The sequence below is a fragment of the Silurus aristotelis genome (genome assembly GCF_946808225.1).
Source record: "Silurus aristotelis genome assembly, chromosome: 4".
NCBI lineage: Eukaryota > Metazoa > Chordata > Actinopteri > Siluriformes > Siluridae > Silurus > Silurus aristotelis.
In genome coordinates, this window is record NC_139577.1 from 241311 (window position 1) to 265630 (window position 24320).

Genomic DNA, 24320 nt, shown 5'->3' on the forward strand with positions numbered 1-24320 from the left:
GATCTTCAGCCTGGATACATTCATTAGGTAACATAATACAAAACATTTGTTTTGTATTAATATATATATATATATATATTAATACAATACAATATATTAATTTTATATATATATACATTTAAAACCTTCGGCAAAAAATACGTTTATCCACGACTTCCTTTCTTAGATATAAAATAAATAAATAAACTCCAGATAAAAATATTTTTAATCAGTGAACTTTTGTTTTATTTCTGCGCCAAGTCTCAAATCAAACACCAAATCCGCCATGTTTTACACAATTTACCCTCTAGGTGGCGTTTTGTGGGTTTTTCCCTCATAATGGCGACACAAACTTAAATTACTGTCTTTATTGATCGTACAGATAAAAACAATTCATCATTCAAATCTGTAAAATGTCTATAATTTTATATATACAGTGGATCCCACTTATCTCGACCTCGGTTACCTCGACAACCCTATTAAGTCGACGTTTTTGAAGTGGAACCGCCAAATTCTCGCTTTGTTTAAGCATTTTTTAATCGGTTATGTCGACTTTTTGATGTCGCCGAACCCTGATATCTCGAGCACAAGGGGGGAAAATTTGCCATTTAACGTCAGTTATGTCGATCAGCACTGAGCAGCCGCAGAAGAACTCGCGAAAGTGGCGGAAAAATCAAACCTTACAGATGCTCCAGGTGTTGTATTGTATACTGGTGCGCTTTGGGAGGAAAAGCGCAGCCGTTGAGAGAGAGTGAAATACTCGGGTAAAAGTTGAAGTACTGATTATACTTTTTTACTCAAGTGAAAGTAAAGAAGTTTTGGCTCAAACATGTACTTAAGTAAAAAGTAGTTATTACTTCTACCTGTTTTAGCTGTTAACTGGACCTCACATCATGATAGATAGATAGATAGATAGATAGATAGATAGATAGATAGATAGATAGATAGATAGATAGATAGATAGATAGATAGATAGATAGATTAGATAGATAGATTAGATAGATAGATAGATAGATAGATAGATAGATAGATAGATTAGATAGATAGATAGATAGATAGATAGATAGATAGATAGATAGATAGATAGATAGATAGATAGATAGATAGATTCTAAGTTTCAAAGCCGGTCCTACATGCCTTCTTTCTTACTGCGCTGCCATGAAACAAAGTATGAACCCTCCAAAAAGCACACATGCTTTTCAGCAGCGGTCGCTCAGTGGTTTTAGGCTTGTGCCTCATCTAAACATGCATCCATACAGTCTGATCTCTTCCATGGTTCAGTAGGTTAAGGCTGGTGCCTCGCTGATGGTGAGGATCAGGGTTTGAATCCTGCTAGTTACGATGTAGGTTATGTTCCTGCTTCCTAAATCTTTCTTTAGCTTTATATTCTTGTGTTGATGGTTTAAAGGTAGATAGACCTGCTCTAACCAAACTTCCTGGCCTGTCTTCTCTGATGGGTTAGTGGGTTAAATCAGGTGTCGTGCTATTGGTGGGGTTCAGGGTTCGAATCCTGCTTTCTGTGTTTCTTTCTGGTCTGAATTTCTTGCTTTGACGCATGAAACGAAGGATAAACCCCCCAAAAAAAGAAGGTGAGTTGTGGGACTTGATGGCTTTGTGGTAGAAGCCTTGCCTCTGGGCTCAGAGGTTGCTGGTTCAAATCTGGCTTGTCCCCACACTGGGTAAGTTGTGTGGAAATTAGTGTGTGGTGAGCAATGGAGTGGGTGACTGTGAACAAAGGCTGTGAAGACCTGCTGGGTTCAGCCTCAGAATAAATATAATAGTTTTGCATTTAGGGGGTGGAGAAAAAGGCTTTAATAAGTTTTTCTGTCCGGAGCCTATGTTCATACTTTTTTTGATGTTTTTGCTTCATAACCCCCTGTTTTCAGCTTCTCAGCTGCCAGGGGGGCACACGCCTGAATATTGCCCCCCTGGTTCAGGATACGCCCTCTGAAACCGTCCACAACCGACCTTCCACGCAGCCATTTCTGACACCTTCATCACTACGGTCACTGGAACCTTCCACACTTTTAACTTTGAGTCCTGGCTGGGGTTTGAACCAGCAACCTCTCAACCCAGAGGTAAAGCTCTTCCAATTGAGCCACAGGATCTCCTGCAAGAACCTGATTTTTAGGACCTTTTTTGGTTCTTTTATAAAACTTTTTAAACAATTTAAAGGATAGCTAAGGGGTAGGAATTGAACCGGGTGAGTCAGACAGCAGAGACCGCATCACTAACCACTACACTACCAGAGGGGTGACAAACAAGGATTTGCTTATTGGACTCTTGGTTTTTCTATAGTTAAGAGACCACTGTTTATTTCTTAGATCATGATGGTAGAGGGTCAAAACTTCTCCTTCCTGTACATTCTCTCAGTTACTCGTAGTCTATGAGAAGTGACTCAGGTACAAGAACCACATCTCCAACACCTGCACCACTGATATACCATGATTTACCAGCAACCAATTTTAATGACCTTTTATTGTTCTGTTTTTAAAAACTTCTTATAATGTTCAATATGAAACTAGAGGTAAGAATCGAACCAGGAAAGTCTTTCATCATAGATCACTAATGGCATTACTTCAAAACTCAAAACTTTGTTAGACATGTAAAGAAGCAGGAAAGACAGAGACAAAGACAAAGAGACACAGACACGGCTTTAGAAAGAGTGAGAAACAAATAGAGAGACAGCAAGAGAGAGACATATACAGTGAGACAGAGACATTTACTAAAAGAGACACAGAGACAATTAGATAGAGAAAATAGAGAGACAAAGATAGCGAGATATAGCCACTTCCTGTTGGAAGTGTTTATCCCGAGCGACTCTTAATGATCTCATTTACTAAATGAGCAGTAGTGAGTTAAGTGCTTGCTCAGGTGCCCAAAACTGTCAGCTTGGAGGTGTTAAACATGTATCATATTGTGTATCACATGTATCTCCTGGCAAAAAAAAAAAATGTATTAAAACCTTTTTCTCCTCCCCCTCAATGCAAAACTATTACTCTCAATTTTTCTGAGGCTGAACCCAGCAGGTCTTCACAGCCTTTGTGCACAGTCACCCACTCCATTGCTCACCACAGACTAATTTCCACACAACTTACCCAGTGTGGGGACAAGCCAGATTTGAACCAGCAACCTCTGAGCTCAGAGGCAAGGCTTCTACCACAAAGCCATCAAGTCCCACAACTCACCTTCTTTTTTTGGGGTTTATCCTTCGTTTCATGCTTCAAGCAAGAAATTCAGAACAGAAAAATACACAAAAAAAGCAGGATTCGAACCCTGAACCCCACCAACAGCAAACTACCAGTCTTAACCCACTGAACCATTTGGAAGGACAGGCTGTGATGATTGTTTAGAGCAGGTCTATCTTTTCTTTTTAATCATCAACACAAGCATATAAAGCTAAAGACAGACTTAGGCAGCAAACCCATATCATGACTAACAGGGACAATGCAGAAATCGAACCCTGATTCACACCATTGGCGAGGCACCAGCATTAACCCACTGAATCGTCAGGAAGGACAAGCTTGTTTAGAGCAGGTCTATCTTTCTTTTTAAACCATCAACACAAGAATTTAACACTAAAGAAAGATGTGGGAAGCGAATACAGATGTAAGTAGCACAAGTTGAACCCACATTGTAAATAGCAGGATTCGAACCCGGATCCCCACCGCCAGTGAGATATCAACGTTAACCCACTGAACCATCGCTGAGGACAGGCTAAGAAGCTTGTTTAGAGCAGGTCTATCTTTCTTTTCAACCCATTAAAAACTAAAATATATCGCTAAAGAAAGATGTAGGAAGTGAATCCTGATCGTGACTCGCAGGCAGAAAGCAGGATTCGAACCCTGAACCCCACCAAAGGTACGACACCTGATTTAACCCACTAACCCATCAGAGAAGACAGGCCAGGAAGTTTGGTTAGAGCAGGTCTATCTACCTTTAAACCATCAACACAAGAATATAAAGCTAAAGAAAGATTTAGGAAGCAGGAACATAACCGACATCGTAACTAGCAGGATTCAAACCCTGATCCTCACCATCAGCCTTAACCTACTGAACCATGGAAGAGATCAGACTGTATGGATGCATGTTTAGATGAGGCACAAGCCTTAAACCACTGAGCGACCGCTGCTGAACAGCATGTGTGCTTTTTGGAGGGTTCATACTTGGAGGGTTTCATGGCAGCGCAGTAAGAAAGAAGGCATGTAGGACCGGCTTTGAAACCTTATCACCAGCGTGGACTATATTAAGGACCATGTTCAGGCACAAGCCTTAATCCACTGAGCTACCACACAAGTGCTTTTTTTTTGTGGGGTTATCTTTCATTAAAGACCAGGAAATTAATCCAACACAGAATTGAAATGTTTTCAGAGTGGACAAGGTCCAGAAGTTTTATTTACCAACACAGCAACCACCAGCTCGAGCAGGAATCAAACTCTCAAACTCATCCTCGTGGTGACCCTGACATTAACCCACTAGGCTATAACATCCATCCATCTATCTATCTATCTATCTATCTATCTATCTATCTATCTATCTATCTATCTATCTATCTATCTATCTATCTATCTATCTATCTATCTATCTATCTATCTATCTATCTATCTATCTATCTATCTATCTATCTATCTATCTATCTATCTATCTATCTATCTATTATGATGTGAGGTCCAGTTAACAGCTAAAACAGGTAGAAGTAATAACTACTTTTTACTTAAGTACATGTCTGAGCCAAAACTTCTTTACTTTCACTTGAATAAAAAAGTATAATCAGTACTTCAACTTTTACCCGAGTATTTTAAACCATGAGGATCTGTACTTCTACTGAAGTAAAGGATGTGTGTACTTTTGCCACCTCTGGTGTGTGTGTGTGTGTGTGAGTGTGTGAGTGTGTGTGTGTAAGAGAGAGAGAGAGAGAGAGAGAGAGAGAGAGAGAGAGAGAGAGAGAGAGAGAGAGAGAGAGAGAGAGAGAGAGAGAGAGAGAGAGACAAAATCCATAAAAACCAAAAAGCCATTAAATGCTTGATGGCCCCAGACAGACTGAAGACACGAGTGAAGATGAAGGACTTCATTCATCTTCTTTAACTTGTTTATTTTTATCTTGCTGTAGTTTTTCCACTTTTCTCCAGTCTTCGATGTGAGGATGATTTTGACCATGTTATCACTCGTCTCCCTGCAGATATAAACGAGTGTGAGGTGTTTAAAACGGACAGCGGGTTACTGTGCGCTCACACGTGCGTGAACATCCCGGGCTCGTACCGATGCTCCTGCCCTGCTGGATACAAGCTGCTCGCAGACGCCAGGAGCTGTGAGGGTAAGAGACATGAAAATACCCAGACGAGAGGCATGATGTGTTTATTGTGGAGCACTGTTGCTCTGAGACACCTGACATGAAAAACATGTGACTGGTTTCTACTTCATGCAGATCTACACAATCTCAACTGTATTAAAACCACCAGAACTAAAACTCAAAACATCTCAGTCCATCTTGTTCCTCAGTGACTCTGTTGACCGTTTCAGAGAAACCAATTAGAAATAGTTCACCAGCTACTGTAGGAGAAGAGATGTTCAGTTCTTCATGTGTGTTTTCAACATCAGACCTGTTCCTCATCATCATGTCGTTTTGAGGTTTATGGAGTCTGGTCTCTTTTTTCTCTTCTTCTCCTCTCGTTCCTCCTCACATGTGTGCTGCTCCAGATGTGGATGAGTGTCTTACACAAGAGCATAACTGCAGCCGTGGCACCACCTGTGTCAACACCGGAGGAGGTTTCCAGTGTGTGAATCCAGAGTGTCCACACGTGCCAGGAAATATCAGCTACGTGAAGACGTCGCCTCTGTGAGTGCCAGCGTACACACGTCTCAAACACACCAACACACGTTTTGCTGTTGTTATGTGTATGTTTTACCTCACAGTAGTTTCGTAGGATTGTAGTAGTACTTCGATATCGGGCAGGGGTGTGTGTGTGTGTGTGTGTGTGTGTGTGTGTGTGTGTGTGTGTGTGTGGGGGGGGGGGGGGTGGTATGATAGAGTGATGGATGAAAATCACGTGATGCTTCTCTTCTATCCCGTGTTAGTGAAGGTGAGTTCTGTCCTTCCCCTTTACAGTCAGTGTGAGAGGAACCCCTGCTCCATCATCACCAGCCGCACCTGCCACCTGGCCCCAAAAACAGTTTCCTATCACTTCCTGTCTCTGCCTTCCAACCTCCAAACCCCGGCCACGTTGTTCCGCATGGCCACAGCGACCGCTCCTGGAAGGCCGGGACCCGATAGCCTGCGCTTCGGCATCGTGGAGGAAGGAGACGCACAGGGAATGTTCATCATGCAGCGCTCAGACCGCCAGACCGGAGAACTGATCCTCGTCCAGACGCTGCTCGGCCCACAGGAGCTCAGTGTGGACGTGGAAATGGCCGAGTATTCGGATCGCACCTTCCAGGCGAAACACCTCGCTCGGGTCCATGTGCTCATCTCTCCATACGAGTTCTGATGGAGGACGAGGAGAAGATGTTTTACACACGCGAGCTTTTGTCCTTTCAGTTCTCACTTGAAACTGGTTTTGTGGTAAAAGCAGCTTTTTCTTAACTGAAATGAAATCTTTGTAAATATCAAACTGATTTTCTGTCACTTTAATCAAATACAAAATCTCTGCCCTCCGAAATCTCTGCACTTTTATATCAGATTCTCTGGGTTTTTTGTGTGTTTTATATTTTTACTCTGAATCATTTGGAATCTCGATCAGAGCTGTTTTTAATACCACAAGGGAAAAAACCCAAATCAGATGTGAACCCATTTAATGTACTGTATATACTGAAGACCGTTTCTCAGCTCTCATGTGAATTAAACAGAGATCAAAAATGGATCAAATTATTATTTTATTTACTGTATATTTTTTGAAAAAACCTGGTTTAAGTGGTTAAGTGATGAATCATGTAGTAGAACCATAACCACTGTTTTGGATTTGTGTATATAAAGTTTGGTTTCTTTAAATAAAACTGCTTATTTTATAGATATTCTTCTTGCCACCACAAGGAACATTAGCAGGACAAAAGGGAAAGACAAGAACTTACCAGGCAGGTTACCATGAGACCTTCAGGAACATTTCAGGAGCTGTAGGAACATCTGAGCTGTACTGATTTATCTACATGTGACATCAGTCTCTCATATTCCTCACGTCTGAGCTGTGGAGTAGGGTGGATGGACAGAAGTTTTTTTTACAAAATAAAAAAAACAAAAACAAAAAAATTCCCTCAAACCGTGTTGTAAAATGTGTTCAGGTTCTCCGTCTCCACAGAGGAGCACTGAGGTGGCATCATGAGCTTCCTTAGAGCTGCTTTTCTTCTCATATACACTGTAAAATCCGATTAGTTAAAATTACTTGAAAAAAGCATGCAAACCGGTTGCACTTAAAATAATAAGTACAGTGAAATAGGGTATTGAGTGTCCTAGTAACTAATGCTTACAAAGTAGAAAATACTTATAGCCAAGCTACTGTAACTAAGAGAAACCAGTACATAGTACTTGGCAATTTGCTTAATGTGTACTATTAGGTAAGTATAGACTACTCAGAAATACCAGTAAAGTATACTAACTTGCATGATGTAAACTTTACTGTTGTGTGTATTCCAAATAACACAATTATGTAAGTTAGGCTAACTGAAGTACAAATTACCTGTATATGAGATTTTCTAGTTTTATTTACTTTAAGAGCAGTCAGATTTACTTCATAAACCATGCAAACTGCACTATAATATATCCCTTTTAATGCAACAGTAAATAAAGGCCTAGTTTTAGCTTTAAATAACATTCAGTAAAACATTACATTTGGTAATAAATAATTAGACATGCAGTGAAAGTCTACTTTGTAGGGAATGTCTGTATCTAAAACATGAACAAATGCCTGCTGACTCACTATAATTTATACCTATACAGTGGAGTATTGGTATAAAGTAAAAACACACAACACACAATCCCAATACTGTTATAACAGGTTTATTTCTCAACCCTTTAATTTTCACACCACAGCTTTAAAACATTTGCATCTGTTAAAACAGTCAGGAATGTGGCCTGTAACAAACGTAAAAATATAAACTTTTGTTTCAAAGAAGTGCCATAATCACTTAGCAGACAATAGCAACTGGTACTGCTCTCATACACGTAAGCAACATAGTGCCAAACCATTAATAGCCATAACCATCACTCAGTCAATCAAATGCACTTTTGGTGACGCTTTAAACCGAACTCATTGTCACCTTTCACCTGCAGTTACAAAGTGCTGTGTGTGCAGCAGGATTGCAAGAATAATTGTTCAATATAAATTATACCAACAGAATAGTCTGAGCATAAGGCATTTAAAAACCTCTATGTATCTGCAGCGTATTCAACACAATAATAGCAAAAACAAAAAATAATTTTAAAGAAGTGCAATAATGACTTAACAATGGCAACAATATCAACCAGCACTACTACTACTCTTCAACTAACTCTTTAATCATTTCTCTTACTCAACAGGAGGTTTTTTAGAGTTTGGAGTCTTGGGGGGAGTTTGTTTTCTTCCAGCCTAAGCATCACTCTCTGGATGAACTTTAACGTGTTTCTCATGGCCCTTGGATATTCAAGGTGGAGAGCATAAGACAGACCAAACAAAAGGCAAAATGCTTGTGGTAAGCTTGTGAGATTGTCCATCACAATACCTCCTTCCAGAATGATGGCAGTTGAAAGAGGGTTTAAGTGGAGATGACTTGAAAACACAGGTGCATCTTCACTGATAACAGTCAGCAAGCCAACAGTCACCTGTGCCCAGCCCTCATTATCGTTTAAATCCTGTATGACACAAAAACTCCATTACAACAGTGAAATATTATCTATCTGTCCTGCCTACACAGCCTTCAAGTCTTGTTCATTAGTTTATCATTCATTTCAGTTTCTTTTTGTTTGACAAATGTGTTACTTTTTACATTTCGGCTGTCATCTGCAGCATTCTTGCTGTGAGTGACCAGAACTACCCAATGCACCACTGTGCGCTCTTCTAGTACTGACCTCACAGGGACACATTTCATATTCTTATTTGTCTGTAACTGTGTAAGAACTTACAAAGGCAGTGTTGTAAAAGTTACTCGGATCGTCACCAAGTAGTATTGGGAGGCCTCTGAGAACAAGGGTACGTAGTGCTGTCACATCTGGCTTCTAATGGAAAGAACAAATTAAGTTCAGGATAATACAATATTCAACGTTACAATATGAACACAAAAGTGTACATGAAAAGAGTTTTATCTAAATGTATTTTTTTTTTCAGTGGAGAGAAGTCATCTCCAAATCTAGTACACAGTTTATCAGGGACAAAGAACCTAGTGTTTTAACACTACTGCAAGTTTCCATTTCTTAAAATACAGTATTTATGCTCGTTTAACTAAAAATGACATTAAGAACACTTTAGAAGACTTACGCCTGAATCAACCTGCTGCACAATTTCAGCTATTTTTTCTCCAACACTTCCTTTCTTGGACTTGAAGATATGGACAAAGCGTGGTGTGAAGCAGTCCAACGCATCAAAAAAATCGTTTTCTAGATTTGTGGTGGCAATCCTGTTGAACTCTGCATATACCTGCAATGCACAACAAATACACAAAAACATGTGACTAGACTGGCATTTATTATTAGTGTAAACAAAAAATTATCTGTGTCAGTTCTTACTTGTCTTTCTAAAAATAAAAAGAGCAGGCCACCGCTCCTTCAGGGTTTTTACTAGAGGTTCGGTCTCCACAATCTCCCGTCTCCGCAGTGGGAAGGTCTGATCCATCTTTGAAGCAATAAAAGTTCCACTGGGGTTCCGTTTTTTTATTTCTTCAACCAGGAGCTTTCTTTCAGCTTCTAGTTCATCTTCATCCTGGCCCTCAGAAAGGTTAGGTAAGTAATTCACCTCATACCTTTTTGGTCTTTTGAGGCCTTTTGATGACATTTGCACTTTATCCCTGTGTTTATTGCAACTTCTGCACATCCAGCTTTTCTCAGTTTAGTGCGATAGTTTCCCATTTTGTACATCAAGCTGTTCTTCGAGGCAGAGCACCCATCTGGTGAGCCTGGTTCCCTCAGACAGGGATGTTTTTTTATGAGTGCTAATGCCACAGAACGGAATCGTTCTTCATTTGGATAGGCATCACATTTGTATATCTCCTCAGCAAGTTTCTCCAAAATACCATGCTTCATGTCTCTTGGCACATTCAGGTAAATACAGTCTCGTAAAAACAGAAGATTTGCCTGTCTCAGTCGGAATTCCACATCAACTGGGAAATTTGGAATGTCAAAAAATTCTGGCCATCGCCCTTGTCTTGTTGATGAGCTTGGTGTCCACAGAAACTCTGTATCATCTGAGGAGACTTGAGATAGACTGGGGGTAGAGGTAGGTATCAGTGTCAGTGTCACCAATGGTATGACCTTGACAGTAGCTTTTGTAGGCGGCAAATCTTGTACATCATCAAGGTTGCAGAGGGAATTATCAAAGTCAGGATCTTCATACATGAGAGAAAAATCATCCTCGAGTTTGCATTTTTCTTTAACTATTATCTTAAGTTCTTCAACTGTTTCTGGTCTCCCATCTAGTGAGACTTTATGTATATCCTGTTCATTTACAACAACTCTTAGTTTAAAGCTTCCCATGTTCCTATAAAGAGCAGACATGACTTTAGTGCCAATTTCACATGCAATCATTCAGCATAATATATAACGCTTCAGTATCACATACACATTGTCCTTTATTTGATAGGAGGATAAGGGGAAAGGATCATTTAGATCAGAAAAATGAGTGACTGTGAGAGACCCTGCCCCACTGAAGCACAACTCATAAGTTCTAACAGGTCCACTGCATCTGCAATAGGTTATTTTAAGAGTAATTTTTAGTGTTTATTTGATATGTATAATATCCTCCAATCTTTTGTATTTGAAACCCGGTCTCTCGTGTCCCGCGGAAATGCAAATGAAAATGTTGAGGTTTCAGGAGGAGTTAACATTAACCTTCACTCTGTGGATCTCTCTCACTTTACATCATACAAAAAGTCTTATTTTCCCCGCTATGTTTAACAAAAATCAGTGTAGTGGTCGACAGAAAAAAAAGAGAAAAAAAGGGCAGGAAAAAAAGATGAGGTATTAACACTACGTTAGCCTAGCGCTAGCTTAGCGACCGCATTAGCGGTGTTAGCTTAGTAATAGTTTAATACATTTCTAAGAGAAAAAACTCACCAAGACGTTTGGAAGGTCATCAGCTACTCAAAATCATCCACTCTTACAGTCACTGCCCTGCACAGCACACAGAGGAGAAGTCTTTCTCTTCTCTTCTCTTCTCTTCTCCCTCAGTCTCAGTCTTTCTCTTCTCCCTCAGTCTTTCTCTTCTCTTCTCCCTCAGTCTTTCTCTTCTCTTCTCCCTCAGTCTTTCTCTTCTCTTCTTCCTCAGTCTCAGTCTTTCTCTTCTCCCTCAGTCTTTCTCTTCTCTTCTCCCTCAGTCTTTCTCTTCTCTTCTTCCTCAGTCTCAGTCTTTCTCTTCTCTTCTCCCTCAGTCTTTCTCTTCTCTTCTCCCTCAGTCTCAGGCTTTCTCTTCTCCCTCAGTCTCAGTCTTTCTCTTCTCCCTCAGTCTTTCTCTTCTCTTCTCCCTCAGTCTTTCTCTTCTCTTCTCCCTCAGTCTCAGTCTTTCTCTTCTCTTCTCCCTCAGTCTTTCTCTTCTCTTCTCCCTCAGTCTTTCTCTTCTCTTCTTCCTCAGTCTCAGTCTTTCTCTTCTCCCTCAGTCTTTCTCTTCTCTTCTCCCTCAGTCTTTCTCTTCTCTTCTTCCTCAGTCTCAGTCTTTCTCTTCTCTTCTCCCTCAGTCTTTCTCTTCTCTTCTCCCTCAGTCTCAGGCTTTCTCTTCTCCCTCAGTCTCAGTCTTTCTCTTCTCCCTCAGTCTTTCTCTTCTCTTCTCCCTCAGTCTTTCTCTTCTCTTCTTCCTCAGTCTCAGTCTTTCTCTTCTCCCTCAGTCTCAGTCTTTCTCTTCTCTTCTCCCTCAGTCTTTCTCTTCTCTTCTCCCTCAGTCTCAGTCTTTCTCTTCTCCCTCTTTCTGAAGAGAGCTCAACTTGTGCAGTGTTTGTTAGCTAAGTTAATATAAAACAAATGATAGTTAGAGCTATAACACAAGTAGAAGGAACAAATCCACACACAGGTATTATTTGTTTGATCCTCGAATTGTGAAAATGTCGGCACGGCGCGAGACGTCCAGTGACTTCTACTCCACATGCGCAGAACTGGTTGCTTTTAGGGTTCGTTAGAAAATACTCGCTCTTAGCACGTGCCAGCAAATGAAGCCCTGCTGTGATAGTAACTTAAACCTGATTAAATTTACTCTAAATAAAATTAGCGAGTGATCATGACTTAAGACATGTTAACTTCACTCAGAATAAACAGTAAAATGTACTTTTTTTACCATGCAATTAAATGTTACTTAATAAAAAGTATTAAGTAGTACATATTAGTACTGGTAACTTATCTATTCAAGTCATGACAACTATTAGATTTTACAGTGTATTAATCATCTAGAATCATAGAGACCCACAGATACTCATTTGTGTATGTGTGAAACTTCCAGATGTCTTCTAGTAGCCTGAGGATGAAAATGAACTTCTTTAGCACAAACAAACAAACAGATCAACGAAGCAACTGAGTAAAATAAGGAAGGTCCATGTTTCTGAATGATCCAGCAGAACCCAGGCATAACGTAAGTTCTGCACAGGAGATGCAGTCCAAACCTGTAAAGTCCACGCTGATAAACCCAAACAGACTGAACACTGGTATCTAATCAAATTCTGCTTCAACTGAACCCTCTGTTTCTCACTTCCATTTACAGCTTCACATGAGAGGAAACCTGTAGAGAAGGTTCTGTTGTCACTCTCTTGGTTTTGTAATGATCTATTTTGAGAAGTGCAGAAAAAGAAGGTGAACCATCTTCCCGTCTCACTCACTCGTTCTCTAATTAAATGAGTAGATCAGAAGGACCACAGACTTCCAGCCGCACATTTGGACCGAGTGCTTTGGTTTCATGAAGGTAGCGAGCTCTGATCACCCGTCCTCAGCTGTATAATTATCACTAATGACCTTAAAAAACTTCAGTTTGATATTTATGGTGTTTCATCAGGAACAGTGTGATGTGAGATAATGGAGTGAAAAACAGCAGTAAATCTGAATTACATGTGAAATATTGAAAGCTGCTGAAAGATGGCTGCATGTGTTCAGCTCTGAACTGCTTTACTTCTTACATGAACTACACAGTAGCCTGTGCTGAATTCAGACGCGATATCTGTTCTTTAGGCCATGCAGTTATCGTTAGTTATTCATATACTGTACATTTAGACAAATAATAAACAGCAATCAGCCATAACTTTAATATCATCTGCCCAATATCATGTAGGTCGTATTTGTCCCATAGAAACTGAGCCCTCGAGGCCTCGACCCCACAAGACCTCTGAAGGTGTGATGTCAGGCACTGAGATGTCAGCTGTAGATCCTGTAAATCCTGTGAGGTGTGAACTGAAGCCTTGGTCTAAAAGTAACATTCATCTGAATGCCAGAACCCATCACAGTGCTTCTGCTGGCTTACCTTCTTCTCATACTGCATCCTGGTGCCCTCTTTTCTGCAGGTAAATGATGCACCCAGTCATTATTAATGGCATCCCAATATTGTGGCTGTGAGGAAGCAGTGATTCCTGCAGCACCACCAGCAAACAAAGAATAACATTTAACAAGTTTTTCAGAAATGTTTATTAATGTATTGCAGTAAATTCATATGAAAAATTATTTCTTGGTTCACTTGAACAAACGATTCCATACTCATTCTTGGAGTGACGTTCAAAGCGGTGGTGCTCAGTGTGGGCCGCCCTCTAGTGGGGAATAAAGACATGACAGGTGGGGCGCAATAGACGGCAGGATTTGCAAAATTTGCATTTATGATTTTCTCTCTCTCTTTTTTTAAAATAAAGTGCATGTTCTCATAGAAACCACAAACAAACAATTATGTTAATTAATGCAGGTAAATTAAAACATCAATTAGGTTACCGAGCACAACTAAACTTTTAATTTCTCTATTTTTGAACTTGATTATATTTTTAGTTATTGATTTAGAATTTGATATTTAATCTTTATCTTGAAGTATTTCATTACCATTTTTCGTGATTACTAAGGACAAATGGTAATACATTTACATTTACATTGTGTAATAGAAATGCACCCCCTCTCTATAGTGGGAAATGGCAAAACAAGTTTGTAAACCTCTGGGTTAAAAGCAGTGCTTTACAGACGTGAATGCTGCATTGTGAACTGATTCTTCTCAACTGATCCTGTAAAATATTACACTTGATTTTCATCTTCACTTCTGAGAATTCTGACTGCAGCAACTTCAGTCACCTGCACACATTCAACTCCATTACATTTCTCCTGAACATCAGCGCCCCCTAGCGGCCAGGATTGTCTCGACAACGGGAGACACAGCACTGCTTCTGACCTGGTGTTTGGAGAACATGTGATCATCTGGAAGCAGGGTTGGGCAAAGATACATCAAAACATATTCAAATAAAATACCAAATACCTTAACTAAGTGTATCAAAATAGAGCTGCTTTACATCAGTAACAATCAATAACATGTCCTTCAGAAGAAGACGACTGATGGAACCTGCATTCATAGTAACTAGTTTATAACTCATTAATCATCATTATGGATGTTAATCATAAGTATAATAATATAATATGTGTCAGCAAAATCACGATCCTACTCAACAGCTACTTTAATTATGGTTCAATATTCAGCAATCTAATATTTATTGATCAGTCATTGGACTCGTTTTTGAAAGCTGGCGGCCTGCGGGTTTCTTACCTTCACCACCTTCTTCCATATGGATCAATTTATTGTTCAGCAAAATACTGAGTAGGAACCAACCAGAGGCTGCATTTTTATGATGTCATCATGTAGAACTTCTTACAAATAATTTATGGTGTTTTAATACAACAAAAATACAAAACACTAAAGTATTGATACACAATAATAAACCATTTTCATCAACCTTCTCAAATACAAATGACAAAATCCTGTTTTATATTTGAAATACATGCATCATAAATACTGAAAACACATAATTGTGTAGTGAAACAGGAATGTGTGATTATTGTATGTGTGTTATTGTGTGTGTGTGTGTGTGTGTGTGTGTGTGTGTGTGTGTGTGTGTGTGTGTGTGTGTGTGTGTGTGTGTGTGTGTGTGTGTGTGTGTGTGTGTGTGTGTGTGTGTGTTGTTATTGTGACTGAGGTCTTGTAACACGGGCTTATGAAACACATCACCCAACACTGGCGAGTCGGTTCTCTAATAAAGATCCGGATCAGGGAGCCGACTCCTCGCAGTGAAGGGCCGGTGTGTGTGGTGTGGAGTGTTGGTGTGTGTGGTGTGTTTAGGTGGTTTGTGGTGTGTGGATGTGTGTGTGGATGCTGCTGGTGGACCCAGAGCTCTTCTCATGATAAGATGTGTTCGGTTCTCCTGCTGTGTGTTGTGTGGATCAGCGCGGTGTGTTCTGCTCCAGAACCCGGACAGTGGAGCATTACAGCCGTCAATGTGAGTACACACCCCTGGACAGAGTCAGGACAGAGACCGGGACATGCTAACGAACTTAGCACACGGAGTACAACAGCTTCTCTTTCTTTCACCTCACGTTATTCTATTCTATTCAATTCTATTCAATTCTATTCAATTCTATTCTGTTCTATTCTATTCTATTCTGTGTGACTCAGACAGTGTAAACAGTCTCGGGTTTAATTCTCAGTCTGACAGAAACTAGCTTCACTGATCATTAGCTTATTAGCAGCTAACTAGCGAGCTGATGTGGCATTCAGTCACGGCTAATTCTTCATCCTCAGAGAGATCAAACACCTCTGCTCCACCTCATACACAAACCCGAACCGAACCCGGAACCAGTAGCTCAGTGTCGGACCGGACATTTTAGTTCTCTATTCGGTTCTAGCCGGGTTCATGCTCCTGCTGTGGCGACTGAAGGTTCGGTTCGGTCCGGCCCGGTGATGTGAGGAGTCTCAGGGGGATGAGGAGGTTCACTCAGGTTCTTTTGATACATGTAGGGTTCTAGTTGATTTCAGGACGCGTTCACACTCTTCTGTCTGTGGTGAATTATTGAAGGCAGTCCCTGTGCTGCCAGGTGATATCAGGTGAGCGTGAAAGGTGAAGCTGCAGATCAACACCAGGACTGGGACACTGAGACACACACACACACACACACACACACACACACAAACACACAGAGTTCTCCTGCAGGACAAGAGTAAAGTCCACACACACCATTCATTCTAATCCTTTGGTGAAGGTGTGGTAAAGGTGAAGGTGCATGAAGTCCACACACTGCTCCTCTCTATAGTGTGTGTGTGAGAGACGCAGTTTTACTTTGATGCTCCACACACAAGCCACCGCCACACGTTCAAAGAACATTCCCAAATCTAAACAGCGTTATCCAGAGACTGTTCCTACCAAAAACACTGTTCAGGAACGTTTCAGGTTCTGGATTGTTGGCTGTCAGACTGAACCTGTTCCTGATGGACAGCGATCCTGTTTAATTTTTCCTTTTGGAACTGTCAGATTCGTCCTGATGCTCCACCTCTGGATGGAGGTCTGTGTTTGGAGAGCATTCGGTGCAGCTGAAGAACCCACATGAACAGCATAATTATCCATCAAGTTACCGTGGAAGTTTGGACTTAAGAACCATGAGGATGGATTTGGACTGTAGTTTCGCTCATTAGAGATAAACGTATAGCGACTCATTTATTACACAAAAATTAATGTTTTTAATTTATTTAATTATGTTAAGCTGCTTTGGGACAGAACTTTATTGAATATTGTGTGCCTCAGTCACAGGAGAACTCCTAAACATGAGACAAAGCAAGGCCACAAGCAACCCAAACACACACACACACACACACACACACACACGCACACACACACTTCTAATCAGAGGGAAAGTACTCTGAAATATGGGTCACTAGTGAAAGTCATTTCTGGGATCATTTATTCGTCTGTGTTTGAGATCTGATTATTATACAGCTATAAAGAGTTCCAAATTAAATGTCTGTAAATGTTTTGGTTTTGTCATAATGACCTTGTGATGTTTTTTGACAGACATCAAGACCTTTGTTAATAAAAAAATCCATGTATAAGAACACAGACATCCAGTTGAAAGGTGTGAATCGCATTCAGTACAAATATTACACAATACACATGACTGTTGTGTGAACGTGTTGTAACTAACACACGCTCTTCTTTACAGTCTCATCCTTTAACTGTCCAGCTGAGGTCTCATTTATTATTCGGTGGTATTTAAAGTTCTACCCCTGTCACAATGAGTTCAGTAACATTGAGGTGAGTGTTTGTGAAGGTTATGACGTTCATGTGTTCAGCATTAATCACGTTTTTCATGTTCAAGTTTTTCCATCATGTTTTTTCACAACCAGGAAATGTATGAGAGGACACCACTGAGTAGAGGAGAGGGCTTAGACCCCAATCCTCTTGCACCAGGAGAGTACATCGAACACAAGTACAGAACGCTAACCTGCAACAACGCGATCCAGGTGTTCCCCATGCTAAACGTGTGTGGATCTGGTATTATTTCATCTCATACCATCTAAAACAATACATCAGTTTTTAAATTACTAAAAGTGTGGAATATCTTCATTTGGTCCTGATTTACTCCATTGTGCTCAGGAAGTCGAGTACATCTGTCATTTGCTTTTAAAGGTTTTAATCCAGATGTTTATATAGACTGTTGAGTGCAGACAGAGGCAGAGAGAGAACATCTAGCACATTAGTACATGCATTACTATGTTCTTCAGAGCTCCTGATCATTTGCTCCACTGCACTTGTTTTTTACTAAGTGTTTCTTTTCTGTTCTCTTCTTTTCTGTAGAAATCCCAAGCAGAACCAAGAACAGTGGAACCACAACAGCAGGATTTTCATGTAGGTCTAGAGAAGCCTGTATCATGGACCTTTTACTCTTTGAGTCTCACAAAATGAATTTGTGCTGGAAACTTGTGTGTTTATCTTGTTAGGATGCCAATTACACCAGGTGGCTTACAGCAGAAGTTGCTGCGAATCCAGATAAAAAGGTGAAGCTCCTTCTTCTTTATGTGTGTGTGTGTGTGTGTGTGTGTGTGTGTGTGTGTGTAAATAAACCCTGCATAAAGGAATGGTGTATAGCAGTTTTATCATTAACACACCTCTTCTCTCGACAGGATCACGTCATCGCTAGGACATGGAGAGACGGACCGTATCTACTCGTGGTATCGATCGCGCCTGACAAAAAGGATTTAAACTGGAATTTGACCTGTGAGAATTACTGCTTTATTAAAGATCATTTATGAATCATCTATTTTACTACTATAACTTACAATAACTACTGAATTACTACTGACAGTGTGATGTCTGTCTCTGTTACAGTCACTGTGATAATGAAAGGAGCACATGGGTTTATTTCAGTTACAGAATGGCCTCTGATGATCGTGAGTGTTATCTGTTATCCTTTTATTTTATACAGATGTTCCCCGAGTTACGATGGTTCGACTTACGATTTCTCGATCTTACGATAGTGATACGACTGTTTTATTCTGTTTCTAGCAGCAATTTTAGTGATAAACGCACCAGGTGCCAAGCATGTCTCCTGCTGCTGGTAAATAAACAGAAGAGGAAACCATCAGTTTAGAGCAGAACATTTCAGTTATAGAAGACAGTCAGTCAGTACCTTCTGCAACTGTGTTTGACTTTGGGGTGGTGGTAGCGTATCTCCATCGTAAGTCGAGGAATACCTGTATATTAAAGTTCTTTGTGAGCTGCAGCATCTGATGTATAAACCGATGAACATCGTGTTTATTGATGACCCCTCAGTTCTACATGGTGATGTGCATCCTGTACATCCTGTATGCTTTGCTCTGGTTCATCTGGGCTGCGTGCTACTGGAAAGACCTGCTGCGGATCCAGTTCTGGATAGCTGGCGTGATCTTTCTGGGCATGATCGAGATGGCGGTCTTCTGTGCAGAGTACGAGAACACGAATGCTGTTGGCTCCGCATGTGAGTTTCCCAAAAACCCTTTCAGGCATTAAACACACAATACACACAATCCCAGAACATTTCCATGAAATCCAGAACTGCTGCTCTTACAGTAATGTCCGTTTGTGTACATTTAATAAAATAACGCTTGTTTATGAAGTACTCAACATCTTGCTCACTGTCTCTAAATAAAAGTACACTTAAGTACTTTTTTCTTCCAGTTTGTTTCCTACACACTGCATTTTTATTGTATTTGAGCCCCGAGTTTAGTATAAATGGTAAAATGCTGCTGGGTTTCTCCAGATCTGATCTGGAGAAACATCTACGTTGTTCAGCCCAACCGCGTCACTTACTGTTTGTGATGTTTACTGATATAAAACCTGACAATCGGAGGAATTGGAACACTGTAGTGTTTCTAAATGTAGTTCTGTTTTGTTCACCAGTTTGTCCGAAACTCTCCACTCTTCCTTCTACAGCTAAAGGCTTGCTGGTTTTTGCTGAGCTTGTGTCAGCTCTGAAGAGAACCCTCGCTCGACTCTTGGTCATCATCGTCAGTCTGGGTTATGGTATAGTCAAGTGAGTAAAGGATCAAATCTGTTCTATAGTGATCGAGATCACACAACTATGAGCTGAAGTGTGTGTTGTTTTTGTGTTATTGTGTTTCCAGGCCTCGCTTGGGGATCGTCATGCACAGAGTCGTGGGGCTTGGTGTCCTCTATTTTGCCTTTGCTGCCATTGAGGGTATACTGAGGATTACTGGGGTAAATAAACTTCACTTTGAATAATCTTGTTTTCATAGTGTGACATCATGAAGAAACGTGGAAACACGTTTAAAATTTAAAGTGTAGCAAGCAAACAGATGAAGCACTAAAGCACTAGTGACTTGCCTACAGATGAAAATTCAGAATTTCATTCTGATAAAAAAAAATAAACTAAGTCTTAAACACTCAGTAATTCAGGGTGAATTTTCCTGTAATAAATGTGATTGTATTTGTTGTACAATAGAAGAAGGGAATGACTGAGTGACTGTATGCTGTGTGTGTGTGTGTGTGTGTGTGTGTGTGTGTGTGTGTGTGTGTGTGTGTGTGTTGATGTGAAAGGGGCGGGACAGTGTACCAGGTCTGATCACTGCCATTGTACTGACCGTGTTTGACTCCTGCATCATTTGGTTCATATCCTTCCAAAGGTTTTTTCTCTTTCGTTTATGTGCACATGCGACTGCTGAAACGCTGTACATTAAACGCTGTACATTAAACGCTGTACATTAAACGCTGTACATTAAACGCTGTACATTAAACACTGTACAGTCTTTTAGGGTCGTCACAATAACAGCTGACCTTCAAACTGGTAAACATTCAACATTTTATACCTCACATCCATAAACACTCCCATCACCCACAGCAGGACTCGACTCTTATAACACATTTATCCACATCAGAAGTGAAAGGAACAAGAATTCATACCTACACGTTACACAACGCCAGATGCCAGTGTCTGATCTCACTAATGCTCTTGTGGAGGAATGATCACTTCTCTCAGCATCCACACTCCATGATGCTGGAGAAGCATGGAGATCACTGGAACAGTGAGGGGATTACATCTGGAATGTGATTCTCAAACAGTATGCATGGGTGTCCACAAACTTTTGATCATATAGTGTGATTTATACTTCCCAAAACCCAAACCCTTCAAGAACTCCACAGCCCACTCGTCAGTCGTGCTTGATCAGGATCTGGCGGGTTTCATGTTTATCTAAAAGTAAATGCACCCCTGAAGTGACTGTATTGTAATGAGTGAATCTGATCAGTTCGCTCTTACACTTATTCTTGCTTATCCTCTTCCTCCTTTTCCTTTTTCCATCTTTGTCTTTCTCAGGCTAAAGATTCTGACCTGGCCTTGCTGGCCAACATTCCCCTGGCACTGCTTGACTCCTCTCTCTGTTGGTGGATATCCTTTGTAGGTTGATCAGCACATGCACAAGGGCCTCCACTGTCCTCATGTTGAACTTCAGCATGCTTACTTTGGTGTGTATTCAGCAGCGGTGCATCAGCATGGCTAACACACATGATAACTGCTGGGGTTCAGTTCTGTTATCCTGAAGTTTTCATTCCTAATTCACACGCTCTCATTTTATTTTATTGGAATGTTAAAAGTTTCTCTTTTCAGTTCTGAGTTTTTCACAATCTCTCATGATGCTCTAATTATTTCCTTGACTGCTTCTTAAATATTTGTAAGTCTTGCACAAACCATAAAAACGTTGAAACTCAGGAGGAACCCAGTGAAGTTGTCGTTGTACAGACACTTCACCAACACGCTCATCTTCGCTGTAATCGGTGAGTCAATATTTAAATGATGATCATTCTGAGAACCCTGGAACCTGAAGAGAAAGAATTTGAGTTGTTGACATGATGTAACACAGTGTTTACGTTATCATTAGCCTCGGTCATTTTCATGGTGTGGACCACGAAGAAGTTCCGGTTAGCAGACTGTCAGGCTGTGAGTATCTCGTGCTCTAAAGCCTTATTTTCTCTTTAAATAGAAGGTTATGTGACGTGTGTTTTTTTTCCCGTGGTTATGTTCTGAGCAGGATTGGATGGAGCTGTGGGTAGATGATGCCTTCTGGAGGTTTCTGTTCTCCATCATTCTGCTCGTGATCATGTTTCTCTGGAGACCTTCTGCAAACAACCAAAGGCAAGTTCTTTCACCGAAACGATGTCAGCGCCACCTACAGGGTCCTCGTGGTTTATACAGATGTGCTGTACTCTGGGAATCACAAATTATATACAGAGAGAACATTTCTAACCTTCTTTAAATTAGACTCTGAGACGTAAATGTGTGCGTTAATATTTGCCCCCCCCCCCCCCCTAATGCTATAGATACGCCTTCACACCTTTAATCGACGATTCCGATGATGAAGAGATTGAAGAGTTTTTGGTGTCTGCAAATATCGGTGAGCAATAATCTGTTCATACATGTTCAGGAACCTCAGGATTGAGTTCTACTCTGTGTTTCTCCATGAACTTGTGTGTCTCGCTTTATTTCCAGCTGATGGCATAAAATTGAGAGCTGCTAAACCTGAGACTAACGGAACAACCAAACCTCCTGCTTCTAGTGCGGTCAGTATCAGCTGAAGAAGCTTTCAGATTGAACACGAGTAACATGTGAGATGACTCCAGGAATTTATTTTTTCTTCTCAGGATGAAGATTTGAAATGGGTAGAAGATAACATTCCTTCCTCGTTAACAGATGTGTAAGTGTTTATTCATGTTCATTACCTGAGTGAGTTCAAAACATCATGTCATTATGTTCCTGATGATGTCACACTCCTCTACGGTGCCGTTGTTATAATACTCTATTTGAATCTTTTCACCTGTTAGAGGTTTTATGGCTGATTGGTGAAGATCCTGTGATCGTTCATGTTCTTCAGATTGTGTTCAGGTTTTTAAACCCATGTTTACTTGTGTTTATATTTCAGTGCTCTGCCTGTTCTCCTCGACTCTGATGAGGTTTGTTCATCATAACTTACATTTCCTACAGACTAGATGACTGGTTTTATTACAGACATTAACAGACTTTTCCTCTTTTTTTGTTTTGTTGTTGCAGGAAATCATGACCACAAAATACGAGATGTCAAAGATGCAGTGAAAGCACAAATTCTCTGCCGTCACCGGAGACCAACAGCTCTGCATCTGCTGCTCCTAAAACCAGATCTAGATCTTTAGCAGTGAGACGAGGGTGAACACCAGACAGGAGACGTGGACTGGTGAAGAGAAGAGGAGTTCTGCGTCCAGTCACTGGAGTTCTGCGGCTCATTAGCTGTGGTTTTGTGTGTAAACCTTTTCTATCTAATGTGAAAGATTTTCTCCTGAAAACAACCGAAAAGTACAGAAACTCATTCACACATTTTATTTTCATTCCTTTTAACGGACAAGTCACATTCACACGTTTTATCAAACACCCCCCCCCCCCCCCCCGTTTCTTCAGACTTCCTCTTTAATATATTCCTTATTATTTATGTGGTGCTGCATCATTTCACTACTGAAACTACAGGGTGGAGCAGAAGAAAGTTAAGAGTTCTGACTGATTCTAATCCAGAACTTTATTCTGCAGTCTGTAGCTGTTCATGCTGAAGCGAGCGAATCGCTAGAACACGAAGCAGAATCTCACATGGAAGAGCAATATATCATTCAGATTTCCTCCGCTGCCTGGGGCACTTTTACTTTCTTTAAAAACTGCATCGGTTTTTTTTTTTGTAATCACAAGTTTCAGAAACACTATGAATGAGCAGTTGGTTAAATCATTAATAATAATAATAATAATAATAATAATAATCCTGAAGGGTTTGTAGAAACACACATTTCTGCAGTGCACAGAATCGACAGCTCTAAAGGACAGAGGGACTTTCTTTTCTCTGACAAAATGCTTCTTTTTATTTATTTTTTGCATTAAAGTGATTTTTTGCCACACGAATGCAGTGGTTTAACTGATTCTGTGCAATATTTTGACTTTTTTCTTGATTGAGACCTCGAGGATTTTTCTCTTTTTCACTCTGCTGTAGATCAGATTTGTCCTTTTCAGATTCATTTTATGTGTTATGTCTGTTTTCATTCTGCATGTTTCCATTTTATGATGGTTTTTGCTTTAAATGTAAATAAAGATTCTTTATTTATGGGTCTTTTGTGCTGTAGCTTGTTGTAAAAGTACCAATAGGAGAAGATTCTGTACTTTATTATTAAATTATTAATGATATAAAACACTTTGTTAGAAGGTTGGTGGTTGATGAACAGGTCAGAACAGATTTGATTCTTCATCATTACAATCCTGATTGGATCTTAATAAAATAATAGATATGATTTAATGTGTACTCATTAATCTGATCTGAAAACTGCCCTGTTCAGAAGCGAGTGTTTACACGTCCTCACTGTGATCCACAGCAGGAGAAACAGGTGTCCACCTCCAGCCTGTATCAGTTCACCTGCTTTCGATCACATCACAGAATAAAGCTTTTAGATGATGTTGTTCAGGACGCGGAAGAAGTTTGTCATTGTGGGCCGTTTAAACAACAATGGTTTGGGTGTTGGTTCCAGAAAAGCCTCAGATTACAGAGAAACTGGTCTACAAAAGCAAAGCCACAGATTCCACTCCTGACTTTCCAATCGAGGAATCCATCATGTATTTCTGTATTAAACTTTCACACTCAAACATTACGTACAAGACATGAATTTTATCAAGGTGATATAACCGGATTAAA

At 40.3% G+C, this 24320-nt stretch overlaps 3 protein-coding genes and 1 long non-coding RNA gene across 8 annotated transcripts in view; 3 read left to right on the plus strand and 1 right to left on the minus strand.

Annotated features, from left to right (window-relative positions):
• Positions 1-7219, plus strand: part of fbln7 (fibulin 7) — a 16342-nt gene extending 9123 nt beyond the window's left edge. Inside the window, exons 6-9 of one of the 2 annotated variants that reach the window (XM_083539232.1) lie at positions 5159-5293; positions 5677-5815; positions 6086-6858; positions 6950-7219. In XM_083539232.1, coding sequence (XP_083395358.1) covers positions 5159-5293; positions 5677-5815; positions 6086-6464 — 653 coding nt within the window. In that variant the 3' untranslated portion in view covers positions 6465-6858; positions 6950-7219. Of the gene's footprint in view, positions 1-5158; positions 5294-5676; positions 5816-6085; positions 6859-6949 lie in introns of those variants that run through there. The other variant, XM_083539233.1, reaches the window with a different exon arrangement.
• Positions 1-23462, plus strand: part of LOC310724856 (catenin alpha-2-like) — a 55738-nt gene extending 32276 nt beyond the window's left edge. For both annotated transcript variants that reach the window (XM_083539228.1, XM_083539229.1), the window contains one exon: positions 23142-23462. In XM_083539228.1, coding sequence (XP_083395354.1) covers positions 23142-23199 — 58 coding nt within the window. In that variant the 3' untranslated portion in view covers positions 23200-23462. The remainder of the gene's footprint in view (positions 1-23141) is intronic.
• On the minus strand, positions 9024-11297 carry LOC310725599. Of its 2 annotated transcripts, XR_014533442.1 has the most exons (4): positions 11210-11297; positions 9668-10634; positions 9420-9578; positions 9024-9160 (listed from the first exon to the last, which is right to left on the minus strand). It is a non-coding gene; the product is annotated as an uncharacterized lncRNA (long non-coding RNA). The 2 variants fall into 2 exon arrangements; XR_014533443.1 differs by lacking the exon at positions 9668-10634 and having other exon boundaries at positions 11210-11296.
• On the plus strand, positions 15351-22951 carry tmem87b (transmembrane protein 87B). 2 transcript variants are annotated; one of them, XM_083539230.1, is made up of 20 exons: positions 15351-15582; positions 17149-17209; positions 17297-17388; positions 17481-17615; positions 17932-17982; positions 18075-18131; positions 18258-18351; positions 18463-18524; positions 18907-19090; positions 19546-19645; positions 19737-19830; positions 20170-20241; positions 21294-21402; positions 21507-21565; positions 21657-21760; positions 21946-22019; positions 22115-22185; positions 22267-22319; positions 22545-22575; positions 22673-22951. In XM_083539230.1, the coding sequence occupies exons 1-20, from the start codon at positions 15493-15495 to the stop codon at positions 22712-22714; spliced, it is 1635 nt and encodes a 544-aa protein (XP_083395356.1). In that variant the 5' UTR covers positions 15351-15492; the 3' UTR covers positions 22715-22951. The 2 variants fall into 2 exon arrangements, with proteins under 2 accessions (XP_083395356.1, XP_083395357.1); XM_083539231.1 differs by lacking the exon at positions 20170-20241 and adding an exon at positions 20945-21016.
• Positions 23463-24320: the final 858 nt, after the last annotated feature.